This window comes from Orcinus orca, chromosome 5, assembly GCF_937001465.1.
Source record: "Orcinus orca chromosome 5, mOrcOrc1.1, whole genome shotgun sequence".
Classification (NCBI taxonomy): Eukaryota; Metazoa; Chordata; class Mammalia; order Artiodactyla; family Delphinidae; genus Orcinus; species Orcinus orca.
The window spans coordinates 82,032,496-82,057,821 of NC_064563.1; the positions used below are offsets into that span (position 1 = coordinate 82,032,496).

At 43.6% G+C, this 25,326-nt stretch overlaps 3 protein-coding genes and 1 long non-coding RNA gene across 4 annotated transcripts in view; 2 read left to right on the plus strand and 2 right to left on the minus strand.

The window, feature by feature from the left end:
- Positions 1-8,114, plus strand: part of HCLS1 (hematopoietic cell-specific Lyn substrate 1) — a 28,710-nt gene extending 20,596 nt beyond the window's left edge. The window contains exons 7-14 of the mRNA XM_004278545.4: positions 1,345-1,455; positions 2,115-2,170; positions 2,963-3,032; positions 3,636-3,847; positions 4,267-4,371; positions 4,873-5,098; positions 5,236-5,304; positions 5,504-8,114. Of these exons, the coding sequence (XP_004278593.1) occupies positions 1,345-1,455; positions 2,115-2,170; positions 2,963-3,032; positions 3,636-3,847; positions 4,267-4,371; positions 4,873-5,098; positions 5,236-5,304; positions 5,504-5,640 (986 nt within the window). The 3' untranslated portion in view covers positions 5,641-8,114. The remainder of the gene's footprint in view (positions 1-1,344; positions 1,456-2,114; positions 2,171-2,962; positions 3,033-3,635; positions 3,848-4,266; positions 4,372-4,872; positions 5,099-5,235; positions 5,305-5,503) is intronic.
- SLC15A2 (solute carrier family 15 member 2) overlaps positions 1-25,326 on the minus strand; it is a 779,020-nt gene that overhangs the window by 273,556 nt on the left and 480,138 nt on the right. The gene's annotated exons all lie outside the window — the stretch shown is intronic.
- FBXO40 (F-box protein 40) lies at positions 9,576-23,594 on the minus strand. Its single transcript, XM_049710149.1, has 4 exons — positions 23,192-23,594; positions 15,795-15,827; positions 13,005-14,900; positions 9,576-10,595 (listed from the first exon to the last, which is right to left on the minus strand). The coding sequence occupies exons 2-4, from the start codon at positions 15,795-15,797 to the stop codon at positions 10,380-10,382; spliced, it is 2,115 nt and encodes a 704-aa protein (XP_049566106.1). The 5' UTR covers positions 15,798-15,827; positions 23,192-23,594; the 3' UTR covers positions 9,576-10,379.
- LOC125964477 (uncharacterized) lies at positions 14,314-24,338 on the plus strand. Its single transcript, XR_007477529.1, has 4 exons — positions 14,314-14,427; positions 14,574-14,969; positions 15,636-15,764; positions 23,912-24,338. It is a non-coding gene; the product is annotated as an uncharacterized LOC125964477 (long non-coding RNA).

The window sequence follows — 25,326 nt, forward strand, 5'->3', positions numbered from 1 at the left end:
TTTCTAATTTTATTGTTATTAACTTCTAATTTAATTCTATTGTGATCAGAGGATATGTTATCTCATGTTCCAATCTTTTGAAATGTATTGAAACTTTTTATAAGGACAAGCATGTGGTCTATCTTGGTGAATGTTATATGTGCATGGAAAAAAATGTGTATTATGCAGTTTGGGGGTGCAATATTCTGTAAATGTCACTTAGGTCTTGATAATGTTATTTGGGCCTTCTATAATTTTAGATTCTTTTTGTCGAAATTTTCTACTAATAATGAGAAAAGAGTGTTAAAATTTTCAACTATGATCATAGATTTGTCTATTTTGCTTTCTGCTTTGCTTCATGAGTTTTGATTCTGATAATAGGTTTATACCAGCATATATATTCCTGATGAATGACAAGTTGCACTCTTATCATTGAGTTATGTCTCTCTTACCTTTTATAATGCATTTTGTCTTGGGGTCCATTTTGTCTCATATTCATGCCATCCTTCTGATGCTTACTGTTTCTGCGGTATATATTTTCCTACATCAGTATTCAATTAATTTCTCAGCTTAGAATTTCTGTATGATATAAGTAGCATGAAACTGGATATTTGTATCCCACACCTTCAGGTGTAGGCTTGGAGTTTCCAAGTCTCATAGGTAAAACTTCCTTCTCTAAATGCTAAAAAGAACCCTACAGTTCCTCTCACTATTTCCCTGGACAGGTAAGTAGGCTTTTTCTAGAATTCTTTTATAGGAGTGGGCAGAACCTGCTCTCCAGCCACCTGTTCTTATAGGAAGTAGAACCCCAGACCCTAGATCCTAATCCCTAGGCACTAAATTTGGGACTTAAAACAGGTTGGGTTTTCTATATCAGCTCATAATTACCATCATGTCAGCTGTTTTGATTCACCTGTTTGTTTCTGGAGCCGGGAATTTTTTTCTTCTTTTCTTTTGAGATTCACTATTTAAAAAAGAAAAAAAAGAGAGATTGCTCTATTTTTCTGACGTTGCTAAGTGTTTATATAAGATTAGGGAAAGGCATATATTTCATATGCATCTCTCTTTTTTTCTGGAAGTCTCTCCTCTATACTCTCTATACTTTCTCCTTCCTTGAAGAAGGGAGAAAATTCAAATGATCTTCTCATCTTGAAATGGAAGTAAGGGAGGAGAGGAAAAGAGTGAACATTGTTTAAAGCTTATAGAAGTTGCTTAGAATAACATTTCTCTTTCATTTCCCAGTATTCAAGCCCCGCTCTCTTCCTGGGCCCCTATCACCCTGCACCATCCCTCCTGACTCTTCTCTTCCACAGCACTTCCCCGTGGGCTGAGAGTGAGCTCTCATGACTGCTCCTTCCACCATAGATTACTCTCATGGCTTCGGTGGCCGTTATGGGATAGAGGAGGACAAACGGGACAAGGCAGCTCTGGGATATGACTACAAGGGAGAGACAGAGAAACACGAATCCCAAAGAGGTAAGTTGGGATTGGAGAGGAGGGAGGTCACAGGGTTCATGGAGCCCTCCTGTCCCTGAAGGCTGACATGGAGGACCCAGAATATGAGGGGCAGGTATGCAGGAAGTGGTGGGATGAAGAGTAAGTGTACGTATATAGGGGTAGCTGGGAGGAGACCAACAGGGGTGGAGGGGAAAACAGCAAGCTAAGGAGCAGGACAGAGGAGGATGACCAAAGAAAAGGGATCACTGAGAAAGGGATGAAGATAGACAGGCCGGGTGATGACAAGAGGGTGATTTGGCTGTGAGTCTTAGAGGCCCCTCTGCTTCACAGAGAGAAAGCCTTCTTCCCTGGGACACATAGGGGATGGCTGGGGGGCGCTCTTCAATTTTTCCTGTTTCTTCCCGTATATTTTCCCCTTTTCTGTCACTTCTTTCTTTTTGTTTCTCTCTTCCCATCTCTCATCCCTCCATTCTCTCTCAAGTGTTTTTCTCCCCATCCTTTTTCATCTTTTCCCACCCATGCCTCTCTATCATCTGATTTTCACACTTTCTCATTGATCTTTCTCTTTTCCTCATTCCTGTCTTCTGGTCTTCCTTCTCACTGCTCCCACTCCCTCTTCCCATACATTTCTAGCATTTTAACTCTTCTTATGACTCTCAGACCTTTCCATCCTGCAGATTATGCCAAGGGCTTTGGTGGTCAGTATGGCATCCAAAAGGACCGAGTGGATAAGGTAAAGCACCAGAACACTAGTGTCTTGAGAATGGTTCCCTGAAGTACATGGAGAAGAGTGAGAGGCAAAGCTGGAAAAAGGATGGGCAAAGCTAGGTGCCCTGCACTGTCCTCCTGGTGTCCTGCTCTCCCCATTGACTGCCCTCAGCATCTAAAGGGCATGTCTTCTGAAGCCTGAGATTTTTTTTTTAATATTTATTTATTTTGGCTGTGCCGGGTCTTAGTTGTGGCACGCGGACTCTTAGTTGCGGCATGCGTGCAGGATCTAGTTCCCCAACCAGGGATCGAACCTTGGCCCGCTGCACTGGGAGCATGGAGTCTGACCCAATGGACCACCAGGGAAGTCCCAGAAGCCTGAGCTTTAACTAAGGAGAGTGGAGGGAGGCAGAGAGACAGAGAAACAGAAAAACTCCAGGAAAAGATATTCGAAATTTCATTGATTGCTTGGCATTGATTAACTCAATCAATAATTTCTTCCCACTCCATTCAGTCGTCCCCTACACCTCTTCATGTACTGGCCTGAGACTCTCCTGCATTCCAGGCAACTGGACTTAGAGATGTGAGATTCCAGGAACACTGAGCTTTTTAAAAGGAGAGCTAATCCCACCAGTCTAGAACTTCTTTACCCCTCTCTCTGCCACAAAACAACACTATTTGAATACCCTGTCTAACTATAAGCATCAAAAGGTTAGGGAGACCTCCTATAGTGACCCAATCATGACTACTGCCTTCTGGATTATTACCACTCCCTTCCCTGTCCCCACCACTACCTATACTGTTCTCTTACCTGCAGAGCGCTGTTGGTTTCAATGAAATGGAGGCCCCAACCACAGCTTATAAGAAGACAACACCCATAGAGGCTGGTAAGTTTTAATTCCCTTTCTCTGTGCTCTTCAACCTCTTCTCCCTTCTCATTCTTTTTTCTTCTTAGACTACCTATTCCAAGCCTTTACCTACCTAGATTAGCTGAGGTAGACTTGACCCCTACCCTCATATTCCCAGATTCGATCTCCTAGAAAAAATTAGGTTAAGTGGATATCTGAGTGACACTGGTGAAGAAACTGTATGCAGAGAACAGAGGGAGGAAGGGAGGGAGCCATTTGGGAAGAACACATAAGGAAAGGAGCTTTGGATGGGGGATAGAGGGTAGATGGTGGCCAGAGGGCATACAACTTTAAGAAATGTGGACAGAGAAGATGCAGGTTAGGAGAACAAGCCTTATGATTTAAAAAGGGCAAGAGTCTGAGATCACATGGCCTGGCTGTATGGAAATCTAGGCATCAGGGTTACCTTATCCTCCTATAACCCCCTTGTTCCTTCATTGATACCTCTTTACCTCCCTTTCCATGAGTCCCCTCTCTACCTGCTCTTCTTTGGATATTTAACTGGTTCCTCTTCTTCATTCCAGTGCCACTCCCCTACCTCCAACCCAAGACAACCCTAATTTTTCTTGCCTGTGTCTGCAGCCTCCAGTGGCGCCCGTGGGCTGAAGGCAAAATTTGAATCCATGGCTGAGGAAAAGAGGAAGCAGGAGGAAGAGGAGAAGGCACAACAGAAAGCCAGGCAGCAACAGGAGAGAAAGGCCTTGGTAAAGATGAGCCATGAGGCTCAGCCACCAGTGGCCACTATGGAAGAGCCGGTGGTGTCAGCCCCACTGCCCAAGAAAATCTCCTCAGAGGTAAGTGTTTGGCCCTTCGGGATCCACGTCAAGGGTTCCTTGCCCAGACAAGAGCCTAAGGGGTCTGTATTCTTAGAAAATAAAGCACAGGCCTCCCCTGTGTTAGGCAAAGTCTACAGTTGCTATCCCTGTCTTCAGGAAGATTTCAATCTGATTGTGTAATTAAGCTTCATATATACATATGAGAATGTTAGCTGAAAAAAAACAAGATTTACATAGTACAACAGAAGATAGGTCACCAGCCAGTGCAGTCAATTACTGCTGCAACAACAAGAGGAAGGAACTGTCATTTCAGGTTGGAGCCCATCTTGAGGAATGGATGATTTGAACTGGCAGAGGTAGGAAGGGGTATTCCAGGTCAGTACAAGAGAGAAGATGGAAGTTTCTTGCTCACTGGAAAGTTGCTTCATCCTCCACAGGCCTGGCCTCCAGCAGGGAGCTATCTGTCATCAGAGCGTGGGCCTGTGAGAACCAGTAGGGAACAACCAGTGCCTACCCAGCCCCCAAGGCAGAATCCCCCAGAGGTAAGCAGAGCCCCAAAGATTCTCTGCTCCTTCCCCATCTCCTCATGTCCTAGTAGGTGGACTGTACAGGATGATCAATGATCCTGGTTTGTCTGGGACTATCCTGGTCTTAGCACGGAAAGTCCTATATTCTGGGAAATCACCCAGTCCTGGGAAGACTAGGATATTTAGTCATCCTAGCTGTCATCTTTCACCTTTTTTTTTTTTTGCTTTTGCTTTTGCTTCAATGTTTTCTTGGTCTTCCAAGGATTCTGACTTGCTTTCTGCTTCCCTTCTATCATCTTTTGGTAGGTGCTTTGAGTGGATGGGTGTGGGAGGTTGATGAATGAAGAGGGATGAAAGATTGTGTTCCCTAGGAGAGGCTGTTAGAAGGATGCAAGGATGGAGGGTAGAATGGAAGCATGGGGATGGGTGGGGTCTTAGCAGTCCTCCATTGGGAGATTTTGGAGAGGCAGCTTCTGGTGAACAGATGTCACCCTGCTTCACACTGTCTCTTCTCAGGACAACGAGGAGCCCCCAGCTCTGCCCCCCAGGACTCCAGAAGGCTTCCAGATGGAGGAAGAGCCAGTGTATGAAGAAGCACCTGAGCCTGAGCCCGAGCCTGAACCAGAGAATGACTATGAGGATGTTGGGGAAATGGACAGACATGAGCCAGATGAGGAACCAAAGGGCGACTATGAAGATGTGCTCGAGCCTGAGGATCCCTCTTTTTCCTCCACTCTGGCTGGTGAGTGGTGGGGCAGCTCCTGGATTTGGTCAGCTGTAGGGGAGAGGAAGAGGGAGAATTCCCCCATTACACAGAAGGACCTGTCTGTTTTCCTTTTCCATGTTGATGAGACCATATTCATATTTCTCATTATGCAGGATCATCAGGCTGCCCGGCTAGGGCTGGGGCTGGGATCTCAGCTGTAGCCCTGTATGATTACCAAGGAGGTAGGTTGGGAGTGGCCTGAGGGTTCTGGTGCCTGGAGACCCTTGATACATGAGAACGGGGATGGATTCTGGGGGTCAGGATAGGGCCCAGACTTGGTATCAAGAACAGGCCTATTTCCCTTCCTGAGGTTTAAAGGGGACACAGGGGTGGAGGGATTCCTCCCTGACCATCCTAATATCCTGTCAATTTTCTCCCCAGAGGGAAGTGATGAGATTTCCTTTGATCCAGATGACATCATCACTGACATTGAGATGGTGGATGAGGGCTGGTGGCGGGGACGTTGCCACGGCCACTTTGGACTCTTCCCTGCAAATTATGTCACGCTCCTCCAGTAACTGTGGCTGTGTGTCTTCTGCACTGTGACTTCCCTTGTCCCAAGTGGCTCTGCCTCCACCCGCTTTCCATTTCTGCTGCAAGTGTCTGACAGGATGTCATGAGTTGCCTGAAGCTCTAGACAGACTGTCTCTCCCTCTCCATTAGGGTTTGGGGCAGAGACAGCATGAGGAAGGAGGTCTCCTTCCCCTCGGTGTCCTGTCTATCCTGGATACCCTAGATGATCTCAGGGATGTTTATCTTGTGTCCTGCCTCCTTCCCCATGAATCCCCCCTCTAACACCCACCCCCACCCCCACTCTACCTTCCTTTGTTTGTGAACTCTGAGCTTCCTGGTTTGCTTACCTGGGAAGGTATGTTTATATTTCCTGGTTGTGCTGTTTGCTCACTTTCCTTCTCTGCAGAAATATCTCTGAATCTTTTCTCTGCTCAGTCCTAAAGTGGAAATAAAGCGGGACCACGGCTCACCTCTATTCTGAGGTAAATAGTACTTTTTATGCAGCCCTCAATGGTCCTGACTCTCATGGCTCCAATCCTCCTCCCATCTTTTAGGGGTATCCAGAAAACTCCCTCCTCCACTGCCCATCACTCTGCACCCTGGATGTCAAGGGCCGTGCCCTTTCCTTAGACTCTACTGATACCCAGTCCAAAACAAGATGGGCCTGGGGAATGGCAGTAAGGTAGGGGAACAGGGGCCAGGAAGTGTCCATGATAAGACAGTTCAACTTCTGCTGGCTTCAGCAGTTGTGAGAGGCCAGCCACTTTCTGCCTGGGAGTAATGACTACACTCTTTTCATGCATAATGATTCTTGAGGCAAAAGCACAAATTAGGGGAAAGAAAGGAGGAAAAGATTTAGCTAAGAGAAAAAGACTAAAACTAAAGAAACAATGAGGTGTTAAGAGGATTTAGAGTGAGAGTGGCCTCTGCTAGAGAAAGTCTAGGCTTCCTTGTAGCTGGATGAATGAAATCGATGGTCATGTAAGAAGGTAGATTGAGGAAGCTCATAAAGTTTCTGTGTGGTCCAGAGCTGAGGCTGCTGATAGGAGAAGAAGTGAGGACCTTTGGACGGCCAGTGATAGGCAAAAAGCAAATCACCAAGCAAAGTATGGGGATGAGGGAGAATGAAAGGCCAGGACACGGTGAGTTTATTCTAACCCCCAGGCCATTGGGCTCGGCAAGGTCCAGAATAGGAGATCCTAGGCAAAACCAAAATCAAATCGAAATGAAAGTCAGGGATTTGGTATAGGGGATCTTTGATTGGTGGAAAATAGAAGTCTGTGCTATAACCAGTATCTGAAGTTGGATTCAGCTTTCAAAGATGGAGAAGACAGTGGGATCAAGGAAGAGCTAGGATTGGTGTCTGAGACCCATAGTTGCTGCAGGACTTTATAAAAGTCCTTAAAAGTTCAGTGGTGAGCTGTCCATGTGCTTAGAGCACTGCATCCCTCAGGCTCATTCCTTGGCTTTTCTTCAAGACACACCTTTGTTTTCACAGCGACTTCTATGCCAGTGAATCACGCATCTGTCTCTACACCTCACTTATAAGATTCACCCAGTTAGACTTTCAGAGTGAAAAGCAGCTTTTATTTCTGCCTATAGAGACATTGGGGTTTCCAGTGTATAGAGGTAAGTCACACTAGATATACACAATCTCATTCTTCACTTCAGTTTGATCTGCCATCACACATAGATCAGACTTTTGCAGTGGTTTTATTCTTACATCCAAGTTCCACCTTGCTTTTCACTTTTCCCTTCATTATAAGACAGAAACTTCTTTTCCAGATCCTCATATTGTTAAGGCAATAAAGTCCTTTCTGCCTCAGTTCTATAGACCTCGCCCTCCACATTTGGCTGATCTCTACTTGGACTGACTTTCTTGGTGGTGATTCTCTTCAAGGGCTCTGCTCGCAGACACCTCCCTGTCCAGGCTCCTATTCTTGGGTCCACAGTCCCCTTTCACTCTCCTTAGCTGCTTCTTAATCTGAAGCCGTGTCTAGCTGTCTTGCCTCTCTCAGGTTATGCTTGCTGCTCACGCTGTTCACTACAGCTTCATCCCACTAATCAAATCATCTGTCTAATCCACCATCTCTCTAAAAGGCTTCCCTTTTTCTCCAGTTGCCCTCTCACCATAAGATGTGCTTGATTGTGTAGGCCAGTGGATACCTGCAATACTCTGGTTTCCTGCAACGTATACAATTAGATACCTTGTAAAATGTGTTTGATGATGTTGATCAGCTCAGTATTGTGCTGAAGGCAGCAGCTGGGAAAGTAAAGCGTGCCTGGAAGGGTGGGGCCCACAGAGCAGTCTCCTGAATGCCCTCCTGCACCCTGGGCTGCCCAGAATGTCAAGGAAGAGCCCTCTGCTCTCTTCCTTTCTCTATACTTCTCTTGCAGCTCATGTTAGCCCCGGATTTTCACCTCCCTTAGTCTACAGCTCCCCTTGCTTTCTTTTTCTAATAAAATAAGAAACCCAAAATGGATTTTCAGAACTTTCTTCCTCCATATAGGAAGGACTAGATTCAAAACACATGGAACTGAACCCTGGATCAGTTCCTTTTCTCCCACTTCACTGCTTAGCTGTCGCAGTTATTCATCTTCACTGAATAAAATCTTAGCTCACATTCTAGTTATATTTTTTAGAAAATGGCGCCTTATATACAAATGTGAAATATAAACCAAACAATAAGGATTAGGAAAAATAGAGTTACGTTACTCAATAGTACCAAGTGGCACATTATAATGGAAGATGAGCATACTTCTACTCTGGGATTTGCTTTAATGCCTTCTTGACTCTTCTCAGGGGTGTCATCTACTTCATCTATACCAGCTCTGAACCATGTTCAGAGGGGAACCCAGGCAATAACAAACATTCATATTGACTAGACTCTTTTTTGTTGTTGTTGGTTAAATTCTTTGTTCTCTGCTCCCCCACAATGCCCATCCTCCTTTTCCCTTCTTTCTCACTCGCTGAGGACTGCTAGGAAAATGGCATCAATTAAAGAGAGAGGGTTAGGGTTAGGGCTAGGGCTAGGGTGAGGGTTAGGGTTAGGGTTAAGATAAATAGCTCAGCCTTCCTGGCTTCAGCTATACCTGGAGAGCTGATAGGATATACTTTTTGCACTGTGACCCAGGGACGTGAAGCCACACCAAACAAACCATCTCCATTTGGTTCCCAACTTAAAATCATCATGTGTCTAAAACCTATTTGGTAAAGAAAGAAGAGCTGCATGAAATCATGACCATTGTAGATAACTATGTGAGATAAGAATTTGCTGTACTAAAAAGCAAACTTATCCTAATTTACTGCCATTGGCATGTCATTCTTTAGGGCAGTTGTTCTCAACCAGGAGCGATCTTGCTCCCAGAGGATTTTTAGCAATGTCTGGAGACATTTTTGGTTGTTATAGCTGTAGGGGTGCTACTGGTATCTATTGGATAGAGGTCAAGGGTGTTGCTAAACATCCTATAACACATAGGGCAGTCCCTTATGACAAAGAATTATCCAGTCTAAAATGTCAGTAGTTCCATGAAACCCTGCTTTAAGGGATGCCAGCTTCTATTGTGTAGTTTTATCTTACTTTTGTTCTCATAAGTTTTAACTATTTGTTACCAAAACCCAGAAGTGTCACGCACTTTTGACAGAATGCAGTCATGGCCAGCAATAGGTAGGAGCAATTATAGGGAATCACTATGTTCAGATATCTTCCTTCTCAAGAATCCCGATGGGGTACTCAAGTGATGTCTAGGACCTGGCGACTGGTACCACAGGAGCTGCAGTGGGCCTTGTCTGGACTTTTCCAAATGCGAGGTCTCCTTGGGCTACCCTGTGCATTCTGACATGACACTGAAGTTGGTGTTAGTGTCTCGTGATCATTTCACTTAGCTCAGGGTGGTGCTGGCCCGTGCCTGTGCTCTCCCTAATCCAGACGGAGAATATAATTTTCAGAGGAAAAGAACCTTGACTCTCAAGTCACTATTAAAATGTTTGAAAGTAGGCTCTGGCTTTTGGCCCTAATTTTCTCCATAAATATAATATCTCCTCTGGATTCTTCTTCATTTTTCAAGGCTGTCCTTCTATATGTTGCCAGGATTCTATACAACAATCGCATTCTAGGACCTCATGTCTACCTCTCATCCTTTGGCCTTTGGTGTCCTCGAGGCTGTTGTGCTTAGCCTAGGTCTCTATTCTTTCGGGCTGTTTGGACTGTCTGGGCTTAGACGCAGTGGGGCAACTAAAAAAAGCCCTGGACTTGGCTGTCAGGACAACCCCAGCTCCAGAAATTTCAAACTGTGCCCTTCACCCTGGGTGCCCTGGGAGGCATGTCAGTCCCCATCCCTACATTGCCTGCTCCATATCATTACAAGTGCTTATAAACTGAAAAGCTCTCCACAAAAGCACAGGCCTGTGCTGGTTATGGAATTTCACGGCTCTCTCATCTCATCTTCCAAATGGCCTCAAGTCACCTATTTAAAATACTTCACAGACTGATTTATTTTAGAAAAAGAGTGTGGGGGGAGGGAGGAAATAAGTTATCAGTATGGCACTATAGCAGTTATACAAGTCATGGCTTAGGAAATTCTTCGGCCTTGTGCAGCTGCTCAGGTTTTGAAGGACATTTGCATGTTCCAAAACACCGAGATAAGCACATTTGCAGTTTACAGAAGGAAGTCCTCAAAACCAAACTCTGTCGAACTTTCAGTAACCCTGAGTGGGAATCCAAGAAGGGTGGCTTCTGAGCCTTTAGTAGGTGTGTCTTCCTCTTGGTCTGGCATTAAAGGTTGTGACTAAAGTCTCTGAGGCCTGCTTACGGGGCTGACACATGCTGGTCAAAAGAATCGGGTCAGTCTTGTGTTCTACAACGTTGAAAGGACAGGACTTCAGGTGCTCAGACATGGAGGCAACTTCATTAAACTCCCAGCCCTTGATTTTGGAGAAGAGGCTGCTGAATTGCCAGATCTATGAGGAAAGAGAGAAGTTCCAAAGTAAACACTGGAGTGTTACCCTCAGGCCAGCTTTGTTTGAACAGTGTGGGGAAATGCCTTTCTGTTCTTAGATTCCTGAGAGTATTTAGTGGCTGCAGCATACATTTGTTAGTCCTTTCTCCAGCATCCAATTTCTAGATCCCCCTTCCAACTGATAATCATCCCAGCCAGCCATGTGTTGTGTGGAAATGACTAACACCAATCTGCTTATTGACATATACCCTTCCCCCATCCCCCACCTCCCCAGGAACAGTGCTTAGTTCTAGAATAGACATATGGTTCAAATCAGGACAACCAGTGCCAATGAGACTCTACTCCAGAACTTTTGTTTGTGATACCAAGAAGCAGATTCTCTTTTCCCCTCTGTGCTTGAACTTGGAAGCTACAGTCTTAGGAGCTTCTGGCAGCCAGCAGGGACCACGAAGCGAGAACTGTGTCTTAGAGTGGAGCCACAAGCGAAGAAGTAGAGATAAGAAATAGAGAGTAAAAAGGTCATTTGGGGGCATTTTGAGCTGCTAGATCAAGCCATACCTGAAGCCATCACCTTTGCACTCTTCAGTTATATGGGCCAATAAATTCCCTTTATTGTTTGTCATGTTAAGTTGGTTTTCTATTACTTAAAACTAAAAGTATGTTAACTAATAAGAGTCTCAGTAGAACAGAAACCTTAGGAGAAATCTAGGAGTCTGGCACTCAAATCCCTGTGGGCCTTTCCACCTAGGATGTGGTGGCAAAGCCACTAGTTTTAAAATCTGCCTATGAGGATAGGCATAATCTGATGTCCTTCAACCTGATCATTTCACCCTCAGTTTCTTGTCATTGTTACTATATAAGAAAAGTGTATCCTGTGATCTATTAGTGTATCCTGTGATCTATAAGGAAATTAGTTTGTCCCAAATGATATTTAAGAGTGGTCAGCAATCACTGAATTGGGAAAAAATGTGAGCCAAAAAATAATGAAATTTCTAGTATGTAACTTAAATTATTTGCATTTGATTTTACAGAGGAAGATATTAGGTAGTTCTAAATGATACATTGTATCTTGGCAATACAATTCCCAAAGGCAGGGTCTTAGTCTCATTCATGTTTATGCCTAACACATGGTTGGTTGGCAGTCATTATCTAACACATGGATTGCAGGCATGGACTCAAGCATGAATTCATGAGGGAGAGTCTGATAATTATTTTTTGAAGAAGACTGCTCAGGGAATAAATAATAGAAAATATGCAAGATGTTTTAGACATAATAAAAATAGATGTAAACATCTCCTAACTCCCCAATACCAGTTTGCATATACCCACATACTGGGAAGGGACTCAACAGTGAGATTTTGGAATTATTGACCTAAATGGGCATCATAAATTTGTGATTCACATTACCAATATATGTACCATAAGAGAGGATGCTATGGTGCTACGGCACCTTGGATATGACAAATTGGGAGTTTCACTTCTATAGAGTACAAGCCAATAGAACTTATACAGTTAAGCAAGCCTAACCTGATTGGGAAAAGGGGATGAGGTTTTTCCAAAGGGAAAGATTCTTTGATCTATACAGCACAGTTTTTTTAAAAGAATTAAATAAGCATTTGAACCAGGGGAAATCAGTGGACCAAATTATTTTAGAATTTCAAAATGAATTCAACAGGGGCAAAACTTGTTTGTAAATAAATTGGTTGACATAGGGCTGAGGAGAATTTGTTGGCATATTGTATCAGTTGGAGTCCAGGCAGAAAACAGATGGCACACTCAAACTGGGTAATCTGAAGAGAATTTTATAAAGGAATGATATACAAATGTGTGGGCAGGGTATAGAAAACCCAGACTAGTAACAATCTAGAGTGTTACTACCCTAGGCCTGAAAGGGAGGAAGGAAGTCAATGGAACCCAGAATCGGTAACCTATCAGATATCAGATACAGTTGGAGGGACATGGCCAGTGCAAAATGTCATGGAGGGGAGAATGCATGCAGGAAGGAAGCCAGAAGAATAACCATGTCAACCTCACTCTTCTCCCTCCTGACCATCTCCTGCTGATACACTCCCGTTAGTTTAGCCCAACTGGAAGCTGGAGGGCAGGGGAGCTGGTTAAGCTAGTCTATAAAGATCAGCCTCCTGGGGGACAGATCACGATGGAGAATGGATCATGTGAGCAAACGGAAGACATGCAGGACACATACATAAATAGGCATTACCATTTGTATTGCCATTTTTATGTTTATGGGTCTGTCTCCTCTACTATGCTGACCTCCTTGAGTTCATAGACTGTGCTTTATTCCCGGTAACCTAGTACAATCTCAGTGCCTAGCACATGGCTTGGTGCACAGAAGGCCCTTAGTAAATACTTGTTGAATGAATGAATAAGTGAATGACTATTTACTTGCCTTTCTGTGAACTCTCCACGAGGTGCCTCCATGGGAATACCTCTTCTTCTTCCATTGCAGGAGGACCATCCCTCTCTCTTGTAACAAAGTGGCACAGATATTCCTCATCAGCACGGACACCTGGGAGAGCTGGGATAGGCTGATGCTGTCTAAGAACCCAGCAATGTACTGCAAAACCTCCAGGGGCAGGCTGGTTAGAGAATTCTGGTTTTTTCCTTCACGGCCTGAGAGATGGTTGTTCCCTCCCTCACTCAGCTCTGAAGCAACCTCCGGCTTGATGGCAAAGGTCTTGAGCTCCTGACTGTAGATTACTTTTGCCTTTTTCCCTGGGGGACAGAAATGGTTTTGAATAAAGGTACATCCCAAGTAGGCAAGGGGGCATCGGTGCTGGAACCAACCATTGAGACATGACTGAATGTCTGTGTGGACATTCTTGAAATGTAGGGGAAATTCATCCCTCCTGAAGAATTTGTTGCAAGTGAAAGTAAAGGCAGAACTGCTCTTGTTGTGTCTCCTGGTCACACACTCACTGTGGAGCTCCATATGGAGCCCATTCAGATTGGCAGTGGTTAGAAGGTCAGCCAGCACCGTCCTGGAGGAAAATTGTTCTGGCTCAAAACTGTATGTCTGTGTAGCAAAATCCATGAACACCCCATCAATGCTCCTGGATTCAGAGATGACATGACCTTTGAGTTCTCTTTCCAGAGCACACAGCAGGGTGGTCTTGATGAGATCTGATTTGGGGAGGTCCTCCACAGTGATCCCTAAATCCAAAGTATCTACTGCCTTGTGTTCACTTGGCCTACTACTCAACGAGGTGTCTCTGAGGTGAGCCCGCTTCCCGCAGTAGCTCATGGGAACTTTGAAGGTGTAAACAGTCTTCACTTCCTGAGCCTCGAGTTTGCCATAAACAAAGTCTCTCTCTTTAGGTGTACAAGCAGGCATCTGACCAAAGTGAATAAGCATCCTCCCATTGTGCACCAGATACATATTATAGTCCTTTGCATCCATAGCTGTTTTCAGTCTTTCCAGAACACCATCCTGCCAAGGGGCAAGCCCTGACTTTTCTATGGCTTCATGAAAGTCCTGCTGCTTCTGGTCTTCCTGTGTTTCCTTCCCTTTGGCAGCGCTCTTTTCTACCATGTTGTTGCTGCTGGAAATCTGTTCTTTCTCTGGGCCATCCCTGCTCTTGCTCTCACTGCTCACTGATGAGCTCGTTAAAGCAGAGGCCGCATGCTCTTTGCTGAACATATTTTCCCACTTGTCAAACTTGGCTAGGTCCATCCCTTCTCTGGTTTTGGCTAATACCTCTCGTTCTTCTTGACTCAGCTCTGCCACCTCTCCGTTGGTGGTTGTTACCAAACCAGCATCTGCCCCACCCACCGCTCCTTCCATTTCCTTCCAACTGGCTTCACCATTCATGGTAGGTTCCTCTTCCATGGGTTCTCTAGTTTCTGGGAAAAGTTCTACCATTTTCAGAGATCTAAAGAGGACCTTCTGGTCTTGGAGGGCCAGGGCTGTGTCCAAGCACTCCTCATTGGGGGTCTCTTTCATGATGTTCTCGTGAAGGGCTGTTTCAGAGTCCAAGTTTGGCCAGCGGTTCCACTCCATGGAGCAGCAGACCACGCTGGCGGGGCACACTTGCAGGTGCTTGGCCAGCTTGTGACGGGAAATGGAAAGGGGGCAGCCATATTCGGAGTTGAGGCACGGAACCTGCTCCAAAGGGCACAGGAGCTCGTGCTCTGCCTCTTTGCACATGTGGAAGGTAGCACCGCAGGACAGGTGGCAGTTTATCACCAGGCAGGAGACACCAGGCTCCATAGGCATGTGGCAGTGACGGTTGAAGCATCTGTCACAGTGCCTGTGCTGCCCTGGTGGAGGCCTGCGCGCCCTACGCTGGAGACACCAAAGGCAAGGGGAAAGAGAAAACAAATGACTGCTGGAAGAGAAGCTCTATGCATGTCTGTGAGTGTTTACGTTTTAATTGACTTATTTCCTGTTTATTCATGTTTATTGTAGGAATCTTGAAAAATATAGAAAATCATAAGAAGAAAGCAAGAATACTCATAATCCCACACGATCTAGAAATAACAGCTATCAATACTCTTCTCTTTATTTCCCAATAGTTTATTCTATGTATTAGCTGTGTTGAGAATAGAAAAAAAACAAAGGTGAAAGTAATGGGCTACAAGGTGACAATTGCTATTTTTGAGTTGTGGGTTGTGGAGGATTTATATGACACAGTTAATACTATGAATACAATTTTGCATTCTGCTTTAACTTGCTATTATGACATGTCTAGGCTGTTTTATTAATTTTTCTTTGCAAACTTTCTTCATAATGGCAGTGTAACACTCCAGAATGAGTGTTCTGTCATTCATTTAACCAACTACCACTAGGGGGTATGCTGGGAGGACATGGGGCATGACTGGTTTTGTTCACATCTTGGTCCCCAGCACCTGTCACAGGGCCTGGACCATCGTAAGCACTCAGTAATATTTGCCGAATGAAGGAATTGTTAGCCATTTAGGTTATACCTGGATTTTTTGCTTTTTCATGTGTAAAGTTTTACTAAAAATCTTTGCTCACAGATCTTTCTCAGGTCTATGATTTCCCCCTATTCTGTGTCAGTTTCTTCTAGGTTCTGCTCTAGCATCTATGGTTCGGCAAAAAGCCAATATATATCATCAGACCAAAAGGATAAATCTGCCAGATGCTTGGGCTACAGGCTAAATGAAGCCAGACCTGGACCTGTGAAAGGTAAAGTTCCAATAAGCACCTGGTACTTACCATAGCTTCCAAATTTCTTCTTGCTTTGTAACTCTAGGGGAAAATATAAATATACAAATATGAATGATTAGTAAGAAAAGTATTTTATCTGTTTTAAAAGGGGCCAAAGAGACTTCATGTATTCTTCCACCACCCTGGCCCACATTTTGCAGTCAAATATACTCTACCTAGATACAACAATTGTTAACATTTTGCCCCTTTCACTTTCTCTCTCTCTCAACACACACACACACACACACACACACACACACACACATTTTTTGCCAAACCACTTGAAGATAAGTTGCTGATGTCATGACCCTTCATCTGTAAGTACTTCAGCATGTATTTTCTAAGAATAAAGACTTTTTTTTGTAACTACAGTAACATTATCTCACCTAAGAAAACTAAAAATAATTTTCTAATATCATGTAACATGCTGTCTATATTCAAATTTTCCCAATTATCTCCAAAATATCTTCTGTACTTTTTAAAAAACAACTCAGTTTTGAACCAGGATCCCTTTAAGGTTAATTTATTACATTTGTTTGTTAAATCTTTTTAGCCTCTTTTCCTCTGGAAAAATCCCCCTCAACTTTTCTTTTTTAGAAGAGACAGCCTTAAATATCAAGGGAATTGTATGCTAGTTCATTCATGTATTCATTTGTTCATCCATTCATTCAACAAACATTTTTGATTACCTACTATGTACCAGTAAGTGAGCATAAGGGTCACCCGGACTGCTTGTTAAAGTGGCTTTAAACACTATTGTTCATTATAATCAGCTGTGATTCTTGTTAAATATATAGATCCCCACTGTTCAATATGGTAGTCACTGGCCACATGTGGCTATTTAAATTTAAATTAATCAAAATGAACTAGAATTAATAATTCAGTTCCTCAAGTCATATTAGCTACACTTCAAGTGTTCAATAGCTACTCTATTGGACAACACTGCTATAGATGCTGGCTGCACCCCTGACCTGAGCGAAGGGTGTATCCTGGAATTTACATTCTTAACACATTCCCCATCTGACTCATGCACTATAAGTGTGGAAGAGGGATCACGCCAGAATCCCTCTTAGGCTATAGAGGGATACCTCATACCCTAATAGTCAGCCTGACCATCAGTAGCTTCAGGGTTAACTAGAAGATTAATCAGACAGAGAGGGAGCTGAGCAGAGTGGAAAAGCTGTGAGGGTAGGACTGAGATGGAGCAGAATAGGATCAGGCAAAGAGCACATCTTTTGGATGCAAGAGTCTAGCTACTTGATCTTTTAACATACAATTTAACATTCAGGTAGGCTCCTGCCATATTCCAGATCACTCCTGAGGGGGAAAAGCCCATTATGGACTTATAGAAATTCATAAATACTAGGCTCAAGCATCTAGAATTATTTGGTACTCAGTAAGGAACCATTTACCATTGTAATTGGGGTGTTAACCAGTAGTAGTGGAAGAATGGAGTGGAAAGACCTAGAGTTAGAAACTGCTATGTAGAGAACATGATGGAGGCTGAGATTGTGAGACTGATGACAGTAGAAATAGGCAAGATGAGACAGAGAGGAGACATTACAAGGGAGGGTCAACTAACATTTTTGTTTCTGGCTGGAGATGGGGGAAGAAGAAGAGTCAAAGGTGATGCCAAGAAGGTGAACTAAGAAGAGAGAATGTTGGGTGTAATTCTGAGAAAAATAGAGGTCTAAGGAGGGAACTGTTTTGGGAAGAAAAATGGGTCCAGCGAGTGTAATACAAGTTGCTTTAGGTGATGACAGATCATGTGGGTGGGAAGATGAGGGGTCAGAATATAGAGATTCAGACTTGAGAATTATCCACTTAAAAGTAAGAGGAAGCCATAACTGGGGAAGTGAGAACACAGAATAGAAATCTGAGCCATGAAGTACAAGGCTAAGTATGACCACTTTGGGGACAATAAGAAGAAGCAGAACCAGAGAAGGAGAGACCAGTGAGCTAAGAGAGTCAGGACTATTGTTGCTAGATGTAAAGGAAAGGGTGAGTGATGGCCTCCAATGCTGCTGTGAGGTTAAGAACAGGGATGACAATGCCACTGCTCATGGCAGTTCCCCAAAGAGCTCTTGCCAGAGCATTTGCATTTCAGCTGTGAGGTGGGACCCTTGGCCATTCAAAATCTAGCGTTTGTTTGGAGTAGAGGAGAAAGCTATTAAGCACACACTCCAGTGTTGGCAGGGCCTGTGCCCTGGCTGGGAGAATGTGATCATCTGCTTTCTATTCATAATAGACATTCATCAAGAATGGACTCTGGATGACTCAGGGTGCCCTGTTGGTTTGTAGGTGGGGAAGAAGAGGCAGATCACAAATGGAGTAAGGTTATGTGAAAAAAGCTAATAGCGCCAGGAATATCCAACTTCGTATTTGCCAACCGGGTTCTGTCACAAAGTTGAGCCCAGTTTCCAGCAAGGGCAAAGCAGCTCTGGCTAGTTCTGTGCACTCAATGTATGTAGTGAGAACTCTGCCCCTATCAGCAGGCATGTGTCTGGCTGGAGGGACAATAGTGATGAACTCTAAGCCCAATCATTTCTTTTTCTCCCTCTTCTTCCTCTTCCTCTCCTTCTCCTTCTTCTCCTTCTTCTTTTTTTAATTGAAGAATAGTTGATTTACAATGTTGTGTTAGTTTCAGGTGTACAGCAAAGTGATTCAGTTATATATACATCTATATCAATTTTTTAAGATTATTTTCCCTTATAGGTTATTACAAAATATTGAGTATAATTCCCTGTGCTACACAGTAGGTCCTTGTTGCCAATCATTTCTTATCCTTCAGCATTATAAAGATGGTTCTTAGCAACAGCGTTATTGAAGCTGGGAACATTTGTGGTGGAGTCTTATTGCTCTCCATCTCTTTGAGGTTATTTGAAAATATTCCTTTAAGAGAAAAGAAAAGCAATGAAGGCAGGCAACAAAGATGCTGTTGCTTTATGTTGCTATTTAAGGATCTTCTTAAGGATCTGCCAGGCTCTGGAGCTACCCCAGATGAGTGACTTTGAGAGAAGGCATGTGCTGAGCAGAAAGATACTGAGTGGAGATGACTTTTTGGAGACATTTGTCAGTGGAGGAAAGGAGAAAGACAAATATAGCCTAAGGGCATAAAAAATCACATCTGAACCTTTTGTTGTATATCTCGGGGAAATCTTTCCCACTGAGATAAAGGACAATCCAAAATTGTTGATAGTCTAATTATTGCTGGAGAAACAGGGTAACCAATCATCCTGGTTTGCCTCGGTCTCTCCTGGTTTGAGCACTGAAAGTCCCAGGTCCCAGGAAACCTCTTATTCCCAGGCAAACTTAGACAGCTGATTGGTCACCTTAAGTTGGAGTCAGCTGGTGTTGCCTCAATTTAATCAAATTAGATTTATCATTGGTTGTCTTGTGACATGAGATGCCCTGTTCTCCCAATTTCTGTTCCTGTGCAGTGACTGGATTCTTATCCTCCATGGGGTCTGTCTGAGTTTCCTAGATGGAGTGATTTCTCCATTTTGGATGTCATAGTGGAAGAGAAATAAAATATTAGTGCTTAACATGTGCATTTACATAACATCTCATTTAATCCTCACAATAATAATGTGAGGTGGGTATTACCATCTCCAGTTTACTGATAAGGACACTGAGGCACAAAGAAGCCTAAGTTTGTCTGGCTTCAAACTCTACTGTCTGCTACATCACACTGTGTCCATCAGAGACCCATAGAGACATTTGTGGTCCATCTCCATGGTTTGGGGAGAATGCAAGCCCATGGCTAGAATCTGTAAGGGGAAAGTCTTTTTTTCCCCCAGTTGGGGCACAGAAAGGTGTCTACCTGTATAATCTTTCCAAATTGTAGAGAAGCTGGATGCTTCACATTAGGAAGATCCTCCATGCCTGTGATGAATTTTTTTTCTTTTTTGGTCCTCTTCTGGACTACAACCCATACTGTGCCCTTCTGAATAGAGGAAACAAGAAGACTGTGCAGGTTCCATGCCTTTGCATTTCAGGGAATACAAATGTGGCAGGGAAGATTTTTAAGGTTAAAAATCTGCACTATAGGGACTTCCCTGGTGGCACAGTGGTTAAGAATCCTCCTGCCAATGCAGTGGACACGGGTTTGAGCCCTGGTCCAGGAAGGTCCCACATGCCGCAGAGCGACTAAGCCCGTGCGCCACAACTACTGAGCCTGTGCTCTAGGGCTCGCGAGCCACAACTACTGAAGCCTGCGTGACTAGAGCCTGTGCTCTGCAACAAGAGAAGCCACCGCAATGAGAAGCCCGCGCACCGCAACAAAGAGTAGCCCCTGCTCGCCGCAACTAGAGAAAGCCTGCCAGCAGCAATGAAGACCCAACACAACAAAAATAAATAAATTTATTTATTTAATAAATAAATAAATAAAAAGGAAGGTTTCAATTGAGACTTGTCTCCTCTCGTGACTGACTCTGGGTGTTGGTACAACCCGAGGGAAGTTGCTGTGATGGTGTGAGTGGTGAACGACCTGATGAAGGGCATAAACGGAACAGAAGTGCTGGGACCCATGGAATGTGTGTAGGCTGTGAAAGGAGCTCTGACTGGAATATCAGCAGAGGGTGGGAATGCCCCAGGAGGGATACAGGAATGATTTCTGAGGCCCTGCGAGTGAGTAGAGCTAACAGGGCTCCCAGCAGTCCATCAGCCTTCAGTGAAGGATTGGATTGGATGGAGTTGAACAGGACCCTAAAGAAGGCAGCATTTGAAACACCTGTGAGAGCAATTTGAGACCTTTAGGAGGAAGGGGTAATGATGTCAGATATATGCTAATTTGTGTTTTTTCGTTGTTGTTGTTTTGTTTTAAAGGAAGAAAAATAAATGTTTTCAACTTTATTTGGTTAATGTTGCCTTAACTGAATGGAAAAGACTCCGTGGACTCCAGTTATAACAGATACTCTGAATGCTGCCAGAATTGTTTGTAGGAGGTTACAACTTGTTCTCAACACTTACAGTCATAGAATCAGGAATCTGGCTCAGGTAGATAACCAGAAATCCTCTGCTCTGGAGCTTCTCAAACTTCAGTGTGCATAGGAATCACCTGGGCAATCTTTTTTGAAATGCAGCTTCTGATCTGGTAGAACAAATGGTCTAGGAAAGAGTCTAGGTTAAACTCTTCATTTTTTACAAGAGAAACTGAGGCCCAGAGATGTAATGTGTCTTGCTTATGCTCCCACAGTCTCTGACTCTAATCACATGCTTTTCTTTTTTCTACTTCACCTTGATAGTTTACTGAGAAATTCTGTAGAAACCACAGTGCCACACAGAGCTACCTGCATGATGACGGCCAAGGGCATATGGGCAGCTTAGATGGTACCAAGGGCAAAGCAGGACAAGGCCTGGAAGAATGAGGAAGAGGTGGTGACCAAGTGTCACTGGCCAACAAGGTCATGAGAAGGCATAAAGCAGGTATATTTAAATCACTGACTCAAGCAAAAGAGAATGCAATTAACAGAAAATAGTTTTAACATTCTTCACTATAAAGTTAGTAGGCAATCAGGGTTGGTGTCAGGGAGATATTTTTAGGCAAGGGGCCCTCCCAGCACCCCTCACATGATGCAGCGACTATTTTGCCTCCTCATGTGGCTAGCCCTGGCAATAATTATTTATTCCTGAGCTTTAACTTTAGTGGAAGTGACAAGGTCAAGAGTTAAAGGACAGAGATTAACTGTTAACCTATTAACCAGTCAATTAATCTGTTACTTTAATTATACATTGTTAATCTGTTTCCCTGCTATGGAGATACTTAATTCTATGGAAAGAAAATGTATAAAGTTAAATATTAAAGTAATCCCTTTGCATCTTGATATTTTAACACAACCAGTTGGCTGAGGATAGTTCCCACATCTGGTCGCATAATCCTGGGCTTTCAGGCTATGATTTCAGCCTTTTCACTATACCCTAAAAATCATCCTCCCTCAAATCTATTCAACCTCACCATCTGCAGTTCTGTACCTACACTAGAAATCTCTCTACCTTTAAACTTTCTAGTTATTTAATTAGCTAGTTAATTCTCATATCTTGTACTTACATTATTAGTTTCAGTATTTTAAATTACTGTTTTGTATTGGCCAAGAAAGTGCAAACTAGATGGATTATTTAGGAGTAGCTCTGAGTCAGCTGGTCTGGTTGGTTACTGCTAAGCTAACATGCCCATCTTGCTAGGAAAGTACCTGGTATACCCCTTGAAGACCTTTGTGCCATGGAAACTCTGACAAAATTAAATGAAGTTAGGCAATTATACACAGTGCATTTGATTGTGCCTAGCAAACAGGCATAATTACAACCCAGACACCTATAGCAGAGTTATGGGATGCATCTGGAGGTTACAGGGGCAGGCAAGAAGGAAACAGGAGTTAAGGTGTCTGGTGGTAGGTCTCCTTTTACTTGACATTGGTGGCTTTAGCCTGTACAGTGCAAAGTTTAGAGTGTACAGAATCCCTTTTGCTGCACAGGCCACTTCCTAGGATGTCCTTAGCTGAACGTTTAACTGTATAACACTAAAGCAAGGTCCAGAGGAAAACAGGAAAATAAACACTGCTCCCTTATCCCTGCCAATTTGTTTGTGCATGCAACACTATGCTGTTATTCCCAAAGCTAGAAATAACCTATCTACACTTTAAAGTGTTTGACTCCTCAAGTATCATTAATCATTTTACTTTTGTCCCCCTGGAGTTTCAAGTTTCAAATTTGTGATAATTTTTGGTTTGCATGTATATACCATTTTTCAACTTGTAAAATACTTTCACTTCTATTCCATAGCTGCATTTGGATTCAAGAGAGCTGGGGAGGAGTGAGTCATGCTTAGGGAATATTGTTAAAGAAAAACAGGTTTTAAACTCTTCAGGCAGAAGTTAAATAATATACGCAGTAAATACAACTGTGCTAAATTAACTGGTAGAGTGACACAGGTGATGGAATTTAAAGTACATGAGAATGACTTGCAGTTTACATAGAAAATGCTGATTGGGGAAAGATCACAACATTTGGACTTCAGAAAACAGAAATCCTGGGTTCTGGGCCTTCCACCTATTTCCTCACCACCTCCTCCCCCCCCCGCCATCCTGAACCCCCATCAATACTGTGTAACCTTAGAGATAGCACATAACCACTATGTGCTATCACTATGGTTGATTTTAGAAGAAAGAGCCTAAGCTGTTAGAAAGCAGGTCGTCTCTTCCTGCTCTAAGATTTTAGATTCAAAGCAGGAGTTTACCTATGGCTGGGTCTCATTCTCAGTGCTAACCTTTTCACCCCCATATGTAACTTAATTTGCTTAACAACCCTCTTACTCAGAGCAAAAAGGTGATATGCCGCTCAGCCTCTGCCTCCATGTTCACCACTCTAAATTTCCCCTTGATGAACCTGCCCACATTTGAAAAGCTTACCTTAATGGCATGGGCTGAGTCAGCATCTGCTGCACTTGTGTCCCTTGATGGTGAGCAAGTAGACTGCCGGAGGTGGCTCGGCGTGCATTGGCTGCAGCAGAGGACAGAGTTTCGTCGAGGAGGTAGGGAAAGGAGAAAAAAACTTCAACAGAAATAGTTCAAGTGTTTTGAAGTTAAAAATAAAACTATATCACAAGGGGCAATGTGACCAGGCTCAGCTTACGATTTTTTCTTTCTCCTGTATTTGTCCACACTCGGTCTCTGTTGGAGTGGCAGTTAGCAGGGGAAGCCGGAAGGCAAGTGGGGTTTTATATCAATGGGTTTTCTTTCCCTTGAGGAAGAAGGAAAATCCTTGTAAGAAGGATCATTTCAAGGCCCGAGCAGCCTCTCAGAGTCCTGTGCATGTCGTTGGCAGATCCAGCTGTGCCCACAGTGGCTGGTGGAGCAGTCAGGACAGGCTGCTGCTCTAATTATAACCGTGCTTTTCACCTAAACCTATCAGTGGCTGAGGCAGCAACTTGTGCAAGTGACATGTGGTCCTGTTTCTCCTATTTCTTGTCGTGACAAGTGGCTGTCCTCTCCTGGCCCTCTTCTTTCCCAGATGGTTGGGAAAGGAAGATTTTGTAATTCAGAAATCAGGCATAGAATAAGTCCAGTCTGAGAAAATTAGAGGTGGTAGGAGGCTTAGCTATCACTTAGTCCAACTCTCTCATTTTACAGATGAGAAGACGGAGAATAGAAAGTAAATTGTTCGCCTAGATCTTCCAGCACTACACTGAAAAACGTAGTGAGTGGTCGGGACTTCCCTGGTGGCGCAGTGGTTGAGAATCCACCTGCCAATGCAGGGGACATGGGTTCGAGCCCTGGTCCGAGAAGATCCCACATGCCGCGGAGCAACTAAGCCCATGCGCCACAACTACCGAGCCTGCACTCTAGAGTCCGCGAGCCACAACTATTGAGCCCACTTGCCACAACTACTGAAGCCCATGCGCCTAGGGCCCGAGCTCTGCAAAATGAGAAGCCTGTGCACCACAACGAAGAGTAGCCCCTGCTCGCTGCAACTAGAGAAAGCCCGCGTGCAGCAACAAAGACCCAATGCAGCCAAATATAAACAAATAAATAAAGTAATTAATTTTAAAAAAAAGTAGTGAGTGGTCATCTCTAACTTGTTTTCTTTTTTTTCTTTAACATCTTTATTGGAGTATAATTCATTTACAATGGTGTGCTAGTTTCTGCTTTATAACAAAGTGAATCAGCTATACATATACATATGTTCCCATATCTCTTCCCTCTTGCGTCTCCCTCCCTCCCACCCTCCCTATCCTACCCCTCTAGGTGGTCACAAACCACCGAGCTGATCTCCCTGTGCTATGTGGCTGCTTCCCACTAGCTATCTATTTTACATTTGGTAGTGTATATATGTCCATATACTACTCTCTCACTTTGTCACAGCTTACACTTCCCCCTCCCCATATCCTCAACTCTATTCTCTAGTTAGTCTGTGTCTTTACTCCCATCTTGCCCCTAGGTTCTTCATGACCTTTTTTTTTTTTCTTTTTCTTAGATTCCATATATATGTGTTAGCATACGGTATTTGTCTTTCTCTTTCTGACTTACTTCACTCTGTATGACAGACTCTAGGTCCAACCACCTCACTACAAATAACTCAATTTCATTTCTTTTTATGACTGAGTAATATTCCATTGTATATATGTGCCACATCTTCTTTATCCACTCATCTGTTGTTGGACACTTAGGTTACTTCCATGTCCTGGCTATTGTAAATAGAGCTGCAATGAATATTTTGATACATGACTGTTTTTGAATTATGGTTTTCTCAGGGTATATGCCCAGTAGTGGGATTGCTGGGTCGTATGGTAGTTCTATTTTTAGTTTTTTAAGAAACCTCCATACTGTTTTCCATAGTGGCTGTACCAATTCACATTCCCACCAACAGTGCAAGAGGGTTTCCTTTTCTCCACACCCTCTTCAGCATTTATTATTTGTAGACTTTCTGATGATGGCCATTCTGACTGGTGCGAGGTGATACCTCATTGTAGTTTTGATTTGCATTTCTCTAATGATCAGTGATGTTGAGCATCCTTTCATGTGTTTGTTGGCAATCTGTATGTCTT